Consider the following 14987-nt stretch of genomic DNA (forward strand, 5'->3'; position numbering starts at 1 on the left):
TTTATAAATTGCATTTGTTGTAAGTAATTTACTAAACATATTAGTAGAGTAAAAATTTTATATTAATTTATTATCAGTGGTTATAGAATATTTAAGGTTACGGACATCCTACCCTAATCTTGAGTAAGCTTCTGTTATTACCTCTCGTTCGTAAAGGGTGAAATGTTGAATCTGGCCATTTGGTTGTTTTGGAGGTATCCAAGATATAAGAGCCATATTTGGTGATAAAAGCATTGATTTTAATCCAGCTGGTGCTTCTGGTACTGGAATCAAACAACAAAATCTGAATAATATCAAGTGATTTATTAATTAAAATCAATATTCATCCATAGAATATTGAAAAATTATGAAGACATTTTGAAAATGTCTATTAATTTTTATTTAAAACCTTTGTGTAAATTTGGTAATAACGGGATGAATATTTTAAAATTGTTTTTATATTTCAGCAAAAAACTCTGGTAAACTTGCAGTTAGAAATGTAGACATTTTAAAATTAGAAAAAGTTTATGTCTGATTATAGAAAGGGAAGTTAAAGTAAGTAAAACTAAAAAATTTCATGACAACTTTGATTAAAAAATATAAATTTCCCAATTACCATTCATGATAGATTTTGATTATTCTATAACTTATTAAAATATGTTATAATAATATAATGTATGATATAATGTAAAAATAAATAGGAAAAGTATAATTTAAATATCTTACAACTTTCTGAAGTTCTACAAATAAGAGGTTTGCTTGATTTTCCTGGGCCATGAATCGTGTTTACTTTGATGGAAAATACGTATTCAGTGTCAGTATCGAGATTAGAGATGGTTGCGTCATCACCGTTATGAAAAACTTCGATTTCATTGTATTCACCTTGAAAAACAATTTATTGTTAATGAAAAAATAATATAAATCTAACATTACCAGAAACACACATTGTTCTAAATTTTAATCCCTGCAATTGAAAAAGTTGCTGTCGAGAATCAACAATGCGGGAAGAAAATTTAATTTTTTTTACTCACTAGTGATTGTTTAAAAATGTTAATGAAAACAATTAATCAAAACATATTTACTTAGTACAATAACTAAGAAGTAATATCTCGTACTAATGTAATATAAAATAATATACAATTTTATATCATATTTGGTTGTACTTTGTTAATTTTAATACGAGTTATTTGTTATTTTAATATCTTCTTATGATAAGACAAAATGTTTTTTTTTGTGTTCATAAGTTTTATAATAATTAGTTACAAACGTTTAGATCTGATAAACAAAATTAATGAATAACAGTATAATTATTATAATCTTCATCTGTGGTATTAAACACAAAGTTTTAATTGAAATAATATAACTGTTTTTCACTTTTAAAAAACTTTTTGTTTTTGATAAAAAAATAATGATGCTGTTCTACGATTATTACCAGAGACACGAATTTTGTTTTAATAGAAATAACTTAGTTGTAACACTAATAAACATTGTCTAATTAATATAGTTTCTATTATATTAAATTATTTACTAACATTTGTATCTCAGTAGAATACAGTAGGTTAAGATTATTAATAACCATTTAGGTATGTAAAAAAAAATTTATGGACGCGAGTACCTATTTTATATTAGATGACATGTTATTTCGGTAATGTTTAAAATATACCAGAACACATTGTTAGAAATGTATTCAGAGCAAAATATATAAAGGATATTGATACAAATAATAAGTATTGAGTTAGTATATAAGTATGGTATGTACACACTATACTCAATAATAAATTATTATAATATTTTAATTATAAAACTCATTGATCGTAAGTCACAACTCAAAACACATATAAGTATACAACGCTAACCATACAATTTAAGTTTGAATATTTTACAAGTCCTGTAGATGCACATCAGGTTAGAATGATATACATTTATTATACTATTTTGCAAAACTTATTTTTTACATTTTTTTTTTGCATACCTGTAAGATTATTAAAACAACAAAAATAATATATAATATACAGGATGTCCCGCGAGGATTTACCCATTGAAATATCTTACGAAATAATGGAGATATCAAAATTCTGGTTTTATAATAAGATTCATAGGGATTGAACTATACAATTACTTAATTTTTAAATCAATTTTAATGTTTTTGTAAAAAATTTAAGAAATATGTTTTTTTATTTAATTATTTCCAAAAAAATTAAAGATGGCCATTTTGTAGAGTTTATTTTTCTAAAAATATTGACGTTTCAAAATTTTATTTTCATTAATTTCCTTCACAAATTTTTAATATTTTTTCTAGTTTTGAAGAAATAAAATATGATTATAAATTTATAACTATTAGGAACACGGAAAATATTCGGCCGGCCGTATGGGAATGCGGGTTGCATGTTTGATAACATTACGGTGTTAAATAATTCGCAATTTTTCTCGAAACTAAAAAAAATATTAAAAATAAAGAAAATTAATGAAATTAAAATTTTGAAACGTCAATATTTTCAAAAAATAAACTAAACAAAATGGCTATCTTTAATTTTTTTTTTGAAATAATTAAAGAAAAAATATATTTTTTAACTTTTTTACCAAACCATTAAAATATGAAATAATTGTAGTTCTTACCCAAGTGAGTCTTATTACAAAACCAGAATTTCGATATCACCATTATTTCGGGAGATATCGCAATGGGTAAATCCTCACGGGACACCCTGTATAATATGCTTCTTTTAATCATTTTTATATATAAGTTGAGGAAATGCTTCATCAATTGGTCCATTTTCTAACTATCAAAACATAATTGCATATCAAAAAGAAAATTGAATCGTACAATAGCATATAATAATGTAAAAATGTAACACTAGTTTAAGCTAATAATCTATGTAGTTAATGCGTAACCAATAAAAAAAAAATATATATTATATAAGTTGGACTTTTTTCCACCAACATATTAATGTAGTTATTTTTTTATAATTTAAATGTATTTGTGATGGATAAAATATAAGCATAATATTAAATAATATTAATTTTAGCTTTAAAGAACTTAATTTGGTTACCTATCTCTTTCGAGGTAATTATTTAAAATACGATTTTATCCATTGAGTTTATCAGTTATTAAAAACCAATTTGAATTTATTTTATCTTTGGAATTCTTGAAACAAAAACAAAATTTACAACTATTTAAATTATTAGTTTCACGTTAAAGCCTAAAAAATACATGTAATTTTTTTTTTTCCCGGGAAAGTTTATTTTTTTCCCAAGCTGTATGTGCTCTCAGACATGTTTAGGTGTGGCGTGACAAGTTCGCTTTTTATTTGAAATTGTGTAGAGTGTTGAAAATGTACATCTTGGCACCAAAAAGCTTTAATTGAATTCCAACATAAACCGTATGCAATTTTATCGTTGGCTTTTCGCCATTTAAAACAAGAAAAGGTACCTATATGAAAACGGACGAAGTCCTAGGTTTATACTTACCGTGTGATATGGCGTGAGCATTTTGTTAAATAATATTTCAAGATTTTTGAATAGTGTAGATAGAATTCAATCAGATTTCTATGAATACAGTTAAATTTGATGTATATATAGAATATCGAATTCAAAATTATATTCACGAGTTTATTCGCTGTTATCTTAAAATAGAATTTAAAAATGATGTGTTTATTTGCGTATCGTTTTAACATTTTTTTTTTACAAATTTTTCACTTAAAAATAATTAGCAAATTTTAAGAATTTTTATGAAAATTGGATTATGCTTTAGCTACCTTATAGCTTTTTTACCAAGAGAAAATAATATAGATATTGTGTAAGAATTTCGATTATCTTGAATTGGAAAAAAATTCATAAGTCGGTTTTGCACAAAAATTTAAATTTTGTTTTTTGTTTTTCCCAACGGTCTCAAAAATTATAAATTTTTTATTTTCACCTTCTGAATACACGAATTATATTAAATTTTATATCAGACTGTTATCAAACTATTATTTTTACATTCTTAAAATATTAATTCAGCGATTCAAGTTATTTCTAATTATTTTAATAATTATAATATTCTATCGGTAAGTGATGCAATCAATGTTTACAAAGCTGTAAATTTACTAAAAGCGAAAGCGTTATTTATCGCTAAAAGTAAAAGGTAGCTTACTAAACTATCGTTATGCTAATTTGAATACTCCGGTATAATGTAATTAAGACACGGAAATAAATTTCTCTGCTTATTAATAATATAATCAATAAAATAATAATATAATATGAATAACTATGTATAGCCAATATTTTTGAATTTATTTAAAAATAAATAACTTAACAGCATTCTTTTTGGATTAAACCGTAGTTTATTATTCATTAGAAAACTAACTTCTTTTATATAGTACCAAGTTAAATGTATAAGAATAATTCGAAAAGATTATTATTTTTTATTGAAAACCAATGAGTTTTTTAGCGTAAAAATTTGCACTGTGATAGTTTGTAAATTTTCGTTCCTGCATTTTTTATAATTTAAACTTACTTATCAAGTCGTCTGCTGGCACCACCTTTGAATAGGTAAGAACATATCCTTGCACATAGTCGTTCATTAAGTTATTTGCGTTCAAGTCGGTCCATCGCAATCTCACACTGTTAGGAGTGGTGACGTTACACGATAGATCATCCGGGGGAGATCCTAAAACTATATAAAACATTTTGAAGTTAATTACAAAGTAATGTTGAGATAAATCATTAGAATCGTGGTGTCTGCCATACCTTTAATTTCTAATTCCATGGCCGCCTCGTGTTTCCCCAATGAATTTTCAGCAACGCACACATACCTTCCCGAGTCGGAGGCACTCACTTTACTGATAATCAACTTTGACTTCACAGATGTATCAGTGTACATTTCCTCTACATTATATCTATTGACATAAAACAGCGTATATTCAGTTGATTTATTCATTTTAAACGTCTTTATATTACAAATATGAACATTTAAAAAAATTACAGTTTTAAATGTAATAATAACAAAATTGCTCCCAATTGCAATTAACTTATAGAAAATTATTGATCAATATAAATAATAAATACATTCATATCTGTATTATATGATATGAGTTTTGTTTTTACATTTATTTTAATTCTTATTTAGAGTTTAATGCATTACTAAGTTTAATATAACAATATAACCATAATATAAACGTTTTAAAATAAATTAATGTACAATTTTTAATTTTTGAAGTACTTTGATAAAATTTGAATGACATTTAAATATTAATAAATCATACAAGTTATAAATTGAATATTGTAAATTAGGTATGAAATTATATTAGAATAATATAATAAATTGTGAAAAAGTAAAAAACTATTAATATATTATAACTTTTTAATATATATTTACTATCAGTAGTTAATTATTTTATATGCTTGTTTTTAATGTTGAATCGTTTTTTATATGATTTATTAGTTTCGAAGATAAACAGTTCTCAAAAGTAAATAATAAATGTACGTAATTAAATCATCAGAAATATTTATGTTTAGTAAATTATGACTTTTAAAATTAATTTAATATTTTAATTATTTTTAAACTTTAATTGTTATTTCACCATTATAATAAATATAGAATATAAGTTACATAATGAAATCTAAAAAGTTTTCGTGCATATTATATCATAAAAAAAATATTAAAAAGTCTATTATTATTGTTTGCTTGAAACTGTTTTGGTGTATTATAGTCCTTCAAAATAAAACATATAAAGTTATACATCTATAAAAGAAATATAATGTTATCACATATTATTAAATATATGGTTGTATCATAGAGTAATTATTATATTACTCTATGGGTTGTATCAATGATTATTGATATATTTATTATTCTCTTGTTAGCTGTTATTCACATTTAATATTGTTGTTAGCAGCAACAATCAACCAAATTTCAACTTCAAATATATTAATAAGTATTTTATACTGAAAAAATATTTTTAATTATTTTTTGAAGTAGCTGATTATTATTTTATCATCATTCAATAGATAAGTCAATTTGGACGTAGCTTAATTTTAGTTTAAAGAATTATAACATATTTTTTCATTTGAAATAATATAGTGATGTTTTACACAAAAACGCCAATCATCAGTAACAATATTCATTTTACAAAACTAGAAAAGTATAAAAGAAAAATGTCCCAATGACATCGTAACAACATGAATCATGATAAATGAAAACGATTTACAAGGCTAATTTTTTTTTTTTGTAGATTATTTTAAGCTCATAAATATTAATTTTTAGTTCATTCTCAAAAATCTCTAAGTCTAGCCATACATTGGGTTTACAATGCTGTCACAAACAAAACGTGGTGCCAGAGAAAATTTCAACTACGTGACCGGATTTCAAAAAATTATATTTTCTATTTTGTCTTGCAAGCCTCGCGACTAAATAATATTGTTTCCACAAATGTATTCGTGTTCATAATACCTTAACTTTTTCAAGCATTACCATTATTTCAACGAAGACGTATTTGAAGTATAGTACCTAAATTGGTTTTTATTTATTTATTTATTTTTTTTAAGCATGAAAGTGTTTCTGTTTTCTTACAAATGCTCTATTTTTTTGCAACATGGATCCATATATAAAAAAAAAAAACAATATTATGAATCTTATCCATCTCGTAAATATTATAAGATTGATGATTACGTGTTTTTTCTTGAACAACGTTATTTTTCTTCATTCCGTTCGTAATAGTTTCCTACAAAATAAGCCATCTTAAAGTATTGATATTGTTTGTTAGGAAATGTTTATGATGATTTAAAATATTTAGATCTCATTTTAAAAGTGACTATTAACATCACTTGTAATCAGTTTTAATTTTTAATTTAAAAAATGTACGAGTATGAGTTTGTGTTAGTCTTTTGACTGTATCTAGGTACTTATATTGTATTCTACATGTACACTAAATTTCAAACAAAAAGTAAATACGACTTATGCTAAATTATAAAAATAAAATGGTGTAAAAGAGATAACATAATTAGTCCTATAAAATCTATACCGTTATAACTGAAAATTTGTGCTTTTTAAATAATAAATTGGATCTTGGATTAGTTATTACTCAAGAAGGAACAAAGAATAACATTTATTATTTTCTTTATTATAAATTTACAAACATATTATCTTGACGAAAATATATTTTTTTAAATTAAATCTAATTACAAATTCTTATTCTTATTGGTTATGTTTTATTTTCATCTTAACATTATTAGAATATCTATAAAGAAAACTATGGATATTCAGTGTAATTTGTTTTATATACCGTATTTTATTCCAATGATGGTGTATAAATCAATATAAATAATATATTTTCCTGTATGTTAAATTTGTTTACATCATTTATGAGTTTGTGACTTGAACATAAATCATTGAGAATATGAAATAAAACAAGTCACGTTTAAAACTAAAAACAATGTCCCAGACGTTCCAGTTGCTTATAATTGTTTGTACATTTTGTTCATACGTTTGTATTTATATTTAAAAATCAAATTCATTTGGAGACTATGGATTATTAGAAAAACAGAATCTATAAATTAGTATTGTTAAAAATATATTTTTACTATGTTCTATCCAACTAAATAATTTTATTCTGATATATTATAACTCAATATATTAAAGCAATCTAATTTCGACTTTTTATTGTTAAATTAAAAAAGAAACTTGAAGTATCTTTAAGATATAAAAAAAGTAATCAAATCAAATTATAAAATAAGATATTTAACAAGGAAATGCACAATATAATAGTCATCTACAAAGTTTCGTAGACAATTTCATTAGAAAATTTATTTCGAATGTCTATGTGTACATCATTTTAAACTTTGATGTTTTGTTTGAAAAAATAATATGTACATTGTACGTATACTTGTTGAAATCCATGAAAAAAAAAATACATTTTAATGCATCAAAGTAGCTACAAGAGGTGTTAATAGTATTTTATTTTTTTTTTTGTTAAAGTAGACGTGTTAATAAAGTTTAAATAAATATTTAACTTAAGGTAAGTCTGCAAAGTTTTTAATTTATTCATCCAATTTTTTGTATATACTAGTCGTTTTGTAGTACAATATACAGGGTGACTTTGTAAGCATGCTCACCCTCATTTATTAAAATATTGATTTTTGAATTTTAAGTAGACTTAAATACCATATTTTCGAATTTCTGATATTTTTTACTACTTAAGATGTATCCCGTGGTGATATAAACTTCTGTTTTTCAAATTATATAACCCCCGTTTAACTTAAAATGATTTAACTGATAATAATTTTGAAAATTTTGATGTATCTTAATCAAAATTTTAATGAGCTATTGTTTTTGAGTTAATAAAATGTTTATACTAAGGATAATAATTTTTAAAAATGGTTTTATAAAAATAAAAACTATATGTATTGTTATGAAGTATTTATTATACGGTGGATTTTTTTTTTGCAAATAATTTATATTGATAAATCAATAGTAATTGGTTTATTATTTTTTTATTTTTTTTATTTTAGAACCATCAGCAATAAAACTATTATAGTTCGACAATTAGATTAAAACGATAAATAGAATTTGTGTGTACAATTTAAACGATAACATTGGTATGAATATAATGTTAATAATAGTTTTAGCATATATAAAATAATAGAGAGAAAAAAGATAAGATAAAAACATAATGAGGTGATAATTGTTAACAATGATAAATAATAACAACTAAGCAACTTTAGTTAGAAGTGAATTGAGGACTGTGGTTAGCAGGGAGATAAGAGGACTAATAATAGCGTTTAGATTGGAAATAAAGTTGGACAGAATGGTTGAGATGGGTGGAGATGAACCATTCGTGTTGTGATTTTTCGTTGCTTCTGCGTAGTTTTTCGGTTTGATAGGAGGAGGTTCGGTTGGAATGTTGGCCGCCAGAGGGACTGCTGGAGGAACCGGTGTATCATTATTATCTGTGTTATTCATTTTTCGTGCAATAGTAATTGGTTACTTTTTAAAATCGTCTAAGCTCCCTATCTACTTAATTTGTTACAAAAGACATATATTATCCTTAAATCACAATGTTACAGAACTCAAAAACTACAAGCTTGAATTTTGATTTAGATACATCAAAATTCTAAAAAAAAAAAATGTAATTATTGATAAAAAATAATAAATTAACTGAAGTTTTTATCATCACAGGATTATTTTTAAGTAGTACAAAAAATTTCAATAATTCGAAAAATGGTCTTCAAGTGTATTTAAAAATTCCAAAAATTTGAATTTATATGTAATTTAACCATAAAATAGGATGAGCGTGCTTAAAAAATTACATTCTATTTTTATGATCTGTAATGTTAAATGTCAGATTTAAATATTCAATATATTTTTATTGTTTTGTATTTGGTGAACGTATCATGCTTCGTGATTTAACTATAAATCACCTTTACTGAGAAATTTGTATTTAATAGACGATAATCTATCTATCTATACATTATAATGGCAATATTATATAATATACGACTATATAACTCGTTTAACCATAAATAAAAACTTCAGAGTACTTCAAAACTCTAAAATAAAACCAAAAGCTTATTGTTATTTTAAGTGTTCAGAGTGATATAAAATATGTATAAAAATCGATAATTCCAGTTAATAATGCATCGCTGCGTAAGTATTCAATTTTGTTGCATTAAATGTCATACCTATAATACGAAACGTTGAAAAAAAAATTGTTGAAATATTTTTTTGTATTAATGATTCACTTATATTTTGCATTTGAGTATTAAATTCTTTCAATAGAAAAACTTCGCATAACACATTTTTTTTACAAATTATTTTCTTATACAGGGTGCGGCAGTCAAATCCGACGATTTGAAAAAATAAAAAAAAAATAGAAAAACAATTTTTTATTAATTTTTCGCCAAACAAATAAAAAGTACACAAGTGGAATTTTATGTTACAATATTTAAAAACTTCATTTTTTAAAGATTGTGTCAGGCAAATGCCTTCCTTGGTTAGCCACACATTGTGAGAGTCTGACTTTCGGGGACTCTCCCTACTGCTTATCTCACCCGCTCTACATTTTCTTGAGTCCGTCTAGTTTTTTTACTACCACCTCTCTTTTGAGTCGTGCTAGCTGTGGTTTCAAAGTTTTTTACCCACAGGTCGATGGTACCACGAGAAGGCACAGAATCGCGAAGAGATAAACCAAACTGTCAGCTCTTACGAAACTATCATTACTTTTGTAATACGCTTTTACCGCGAACTCACGCTGTTCACTCGACCAATGCTCCATGATTACTAAATTCCGAGGTATTTAAAACCGATAAGAACATTCCCGAAAACTCTACCACTTTAACCCTGCCCACCAATTCTTGTTAAAATCGTCGGGTTTGACTGCCGCACCCTGTAGTATAGTGACAATACGTTTAAATCCATGAGAACCATTTTAATGTAACTTTTTATCAAATTTTTTTTAAATTTTCAGCGTCAATACAACTTAACTGTGAGGTAAATTTTATCCGGAATCGTATTGTCTCATAATTTATTTCATTTAAAAAATCATGATTAGACGGCGTTCTGTATAGGCATTTTAGCTACACTACGGTCGTGGTTAAATTTTTTAAAAGTAGTATACTGTCACAAAAATTATTCAACTTGTTAATACATTCTAGAGAATTATGAGTTGACCAACATTAAAAAAATAATGTTGCTAGGTAAAGAATTTATTTTAAAGTTAAAATTCACATGAGCCAATTTTAAATACCACATTGTATAATATTACAACGTATCTACGTATATTATATTATGAAAAACAAAAACACCCAATTATAATCTAAATAATTCTGTTAGCATAATATACTTAAACCTAACACAAACTGCACCTAATTACCCCTAAAATGGCCAGTCGTCAATATATATTAATATTTTTCCTTAAAGTAAAATTATATTAAAAATAAAATATTTCCACGATAAAATATTAATATACCTAATATACATCAACAATATATGCAGGTGCGACGTCATCATGCTATTTCCGTGGATTATTAATGTTTAATTTATAATGATAATATGATATAACAGATTAGTTACCTGAGATTGGCGCTCTTGTAGTTCAGTTGCACGGATCCTTTGATCCACGATATGTGTATTGGTTGGTCTCCGGTCGCCTCACAAGCCATGGATGCCACACCGCCATTTACCGACATGTATTTCGTATTCGGAAGTATAATGTGTGGTAAGTCTGGATGAAAAAAAAACACAAACATATAAAATATAAATAAATGAAAAAAAAGGGTCGGAAACCGCATAATAAAAGAGTAAATAACTCGAACCGACAACACGGTATCTCGGAGTGCACATATATACATATTATTACATATACGTATACGAGAAGCCTTAATATTCTAGTATCTTTTCATACAAATATTTACACACCTCCGTCATGTGCATGCCCACGTACATTTATGTGCGTGTGTGTGTGTAAGTCCACTGTGACCTTATAATAGATTTTCATAATATGTCGTGACGGTATCATTTCGCATCCAACAACCTTGTTCGGTCGATTGAGACCCCGCCTGATTGTATTTCAAACGCACACCGAACAGATCAACTGAAGTATTGAGATAACTATTCGCTTTTCTATTTCTCTTTTTATTTTTTTTTAGCTCCTCTGTCCGCCACCCGATGAAAACTTGTGTGGGATAGATAGGTCTATTGACAAACCGTAATTTCACCGTCACCGCCCGTGTCGTGTTTATGATTTGATGTTGTATGACATATAATACTAATGTTATTATTATAATATAAGACGGCGTCGCCATACGCGTCCGACGTGTTTTGTTAGTTAGAACGTTGCAAACGATTCTACGTACCCGTGCATATTTGTGGAGCGTAAACCATATAAAGGAGACTTATCGATTATAAGATTTAGTAGGTATACCAATAATAATTATTTATTTATTTTGTTTGGTGTTTAAACAAAAACAACCAACACATATTACACTATAATACAATGTAGAATCTCAAATTACATAAAATCAATAGTTTCAGCTATCTTAAAGAAGTAATTTTCAGTATAAATATAATATCGAAAAAATAATATTGCAAAACCTAATAACAAATAAAATATTAATTATCATTCAAAAATCTAAGACAAGTTAATTAACCATTAATAGCTTCTTTGATAACTCGATATATTTCTATACATATATCTTCGTTCCAACTATCTCTAAACGAACTCTATCATAATGTGATTCATAGATTGCTCTAGTTTTTAAAATTCAAACGTTACATAATAATTTTAGTGTCATTTAAATAAAGTGGATATCCTCTTATATCCTCTGTCTTGAACCAATTAATAATAATTTTTTGGTGAAAGCATATATTCCATATTATGGCTAGGTTAAATTACAAGATAGTTATTTGTGCAACATGCTAATTTTCCCATTATTCATTCTTCGATTTGCTACCACAAGAATGTGCATTAATTAAATTATTTGAGACCAGCCACGATTCTATAGTAATAATAATAATAATAATAATTATTATTATTATAACTCTAATAGAATTGTGGCATCATGGTAATGTATGGTCATTGGTCATGACTTATAATTCCAACCTGTAAATCTATCGTGATAAAATTGACAAAGCTACTGGTTGTTCTGGAGGTAGTTATATAAAATAATAATGCTAGTTTTTTTAAAATTTGTATAAAAGATATTATGTGACAATACAACTATATGATATCTTTCATGACTAGATGTAACTCACGCAAATAGCTTCACTTAAAGAAAGACATTATCGGTATTTTCATCAAGTATATTTTTTACTTTAAGCCATCGTAATACTTCTATAATTAACTAGGATATTTTATTCTTAAGTCTGACTTGAACCGAATACTTACATTTAAATTTATGTGACATTCAGATGCTATAAATTATACTATTTTGTATCACCGCGGTGACAGGTTAATTAATAAGTTTATGAAATTTCTTCATGGGTGAAGATAACTTCAGTGGTTTTTTTATTATATTTATATTTCATTCATCTATATTTTAGACAAACCTCTAATAAATATACATCTATCAATTTTTTTTCAATCAATATTATAATTATTATGTTTAATTTTACATATTACTTTTAAAAAAAAAATAATTACATTTTGTGTTAATTTTAAGTAAACTATGTTCAATTTCAATAAATTTAAATAGTAGGGACAGTTTTATTTCTGACTAGGCTAATTGGTGACCCCACTTAACACAGGCTCCATACATTTCCAGGTGATTAGAGCTTAATATGTATGTTTTGTGTAAACACATGGTTTTATTCACTGTGTATAGTTAAATAAGATCCACTTTTCAAACGTATTCAATTAAACTAGGTATAATATAATATTATTTACAAATATATTTCACTGGATTTTAATTATTATATATTTTTACTCTCAGGTAATAATAATTATATTATTATATGAGTGTTAAAATGTTACATTAAAAATAATTTCATAAGTTGAACCATGTAAAATAAAGCCATGCCATATTTTGTATTTTAGTTTAAAATTTCTGCTTTTACTGCATGTCTGATCAAATATTTGTTATGATTTAGTTCAACATTTCAAAGCAAACATATTTATTTGATAATACTACGCTAAATTGACGTAATATTAAAAGCAGCACTCACCCTGTACGTTTAGACGAATTATGGAAATGATTGGCGTGCCGACTTCGTTGTTTGCTTCACACACGTAGTAGCCTTCGTGTTTCTTTGTCACTTTACTGATAACTAGAGTGCCATCAGCTGTCACGTTATCCGTCACGTCTTCACTAAATTGATCCGCATCCTTACCTAAAATTATATAGTTAATTATAATTTTTTCTGTGCATACATTTTAACCGATTATAATTATGTGTATTTATTACTGGATCCCTTTTTCCATTTTATTGTCGGTTTAGGATGTCCCGAAGCGGAACAGTTGACTTCTGCCTGGTCATCTCTTACAACGTTCACGTCCTTGGGTTCAATTATCCATTCAGGAGGTACTACAAAAAATTCTCTGTTATTTTTCAAATATTATTTTTCGTCGGTATCGATCATATAGTATGTGATTACGGTGCCAAGTGCAGTTAGCATGCAACAATATAAAAATAAGTGATGCGAATTTAAGATTCGCCTAAAAAGTTAGTAAAATAATGAAAACATTAATATTAAAAACGGAAAATAAATGTCTGTTAAAAGTAGACTTATCATTGAATTGACCTCGCCAGTTTACTAGCAGTGGACCAAAGATGTGGTTATTCTTATTTCATATAAAAGTATTATACACTTCAATACTATACCTTAAATAAAGAGATATTAAATTGATTAAGACAGTGATATCTAGGGTAATTCATAAATGATTTCATTAACCTAAAAATTTCACTTTCTAGAATTAATATTCTAAAAGTTTGTAAACGTTTAAGTTCATTTTTGTGTATTAAAATTTAATACTGAATTTATATCAAAATATTATTGAATATTTTGTTAAATTGAAGAATATATTATTATTAGTGTCATGGACGAGTTTCAACTTTCAACCGAATTGCAATAGTAAGTTATTCCATGTTGACTAAATTAAATAATACGATTTATTCGTCGTTTTGTTGAATATTTTTCATGATTACATAATATGTTCCTTATTTTTGATTATAAATTTAGCCATTTATTTACTAATATTCTATTAATGCTGTGTAGGTACTTTATTGTTTATTTATTTTTGTCTACTGTTTTAGTGCATAATAATTGTTCTGATCAAAAATTCGATGAAAATTTTTAATTGAACATTTTGTTAAAATTAAAAATATTAATATTTATTTATTTATTTTTTTAAATCCCAACTTAATCAATTTAATGAAAACTTAAAATTTTCGTTGTTTCTACTGAATTATTTTTTGTTTATGGTATTTTATATCAACAAAAGATTGCTATTGTTGGATATTTTCATATATTTTTATACATTCATATTAAATTGCCGTTTCTATAGTTATAATATTAGATTAATAAAAAAGTAATAAATATT

At 25.6% G+C, this 14987-nt stretch overlaps 1 protein-coding gene across 4 annotated transcripts in view; it reads right to left on the reverse strand.

Moving 5' to 3' along the window:
* LOC107168741 (cell adhesion molecule Dscam2-like) overlaps positions 1–14987 on the reverse strand; it is a 308280-nt gene that overhangs the window by 6322 nt on the left and 286971 nt on the right. For all 4 annotated transcript variants that reach the window (XM_089215614.1, XM_089215615.1, XM_089215616.1 and 1 more), the window contains exons 14-20: positions 13852–13971; positions 13613–13777; positions 11024–11174; positions 4705–4853; positions 4472–4630; positions 706–861; positions 142–263 (exon numbers count right to left, since the gene is read on the reverse strand). In XM_089215614.1, the coding sequence (XP_089071740.1) occupies positions 142–263; positions 706–861; positions 4472–4630; positions 4705–4853; positions 11024–11174; positions 13613–13777; positions 13852–13971 (1022 nt within the window). The remainder of the gene's footprint in view (positions 1–141; positions 264–705; positions 862–4471; positions 4631–4704; positions 4854–11023; positions 11175–13612; positions 13778–13851; positions 13972–14987) is intronic.

The sequence above is a fragment of the Diuraphis noxia genome, unplaced genomic scaffold, assembly GCF_037042655.1.
Source record: "Diuraphis noxia isolate RWA-SAM2 unplaced genomic scaffold, SU_Dnox_SAM2 contig0001, whole genome shotgun sequence".
In the NCBI taxonomy this organism is placed as follows: Eukaryota; Metazoa; Arthropoda; class Insecta; order Hemiptera; family Aphididae; genus Diuraphis; species Diuraphis noxia.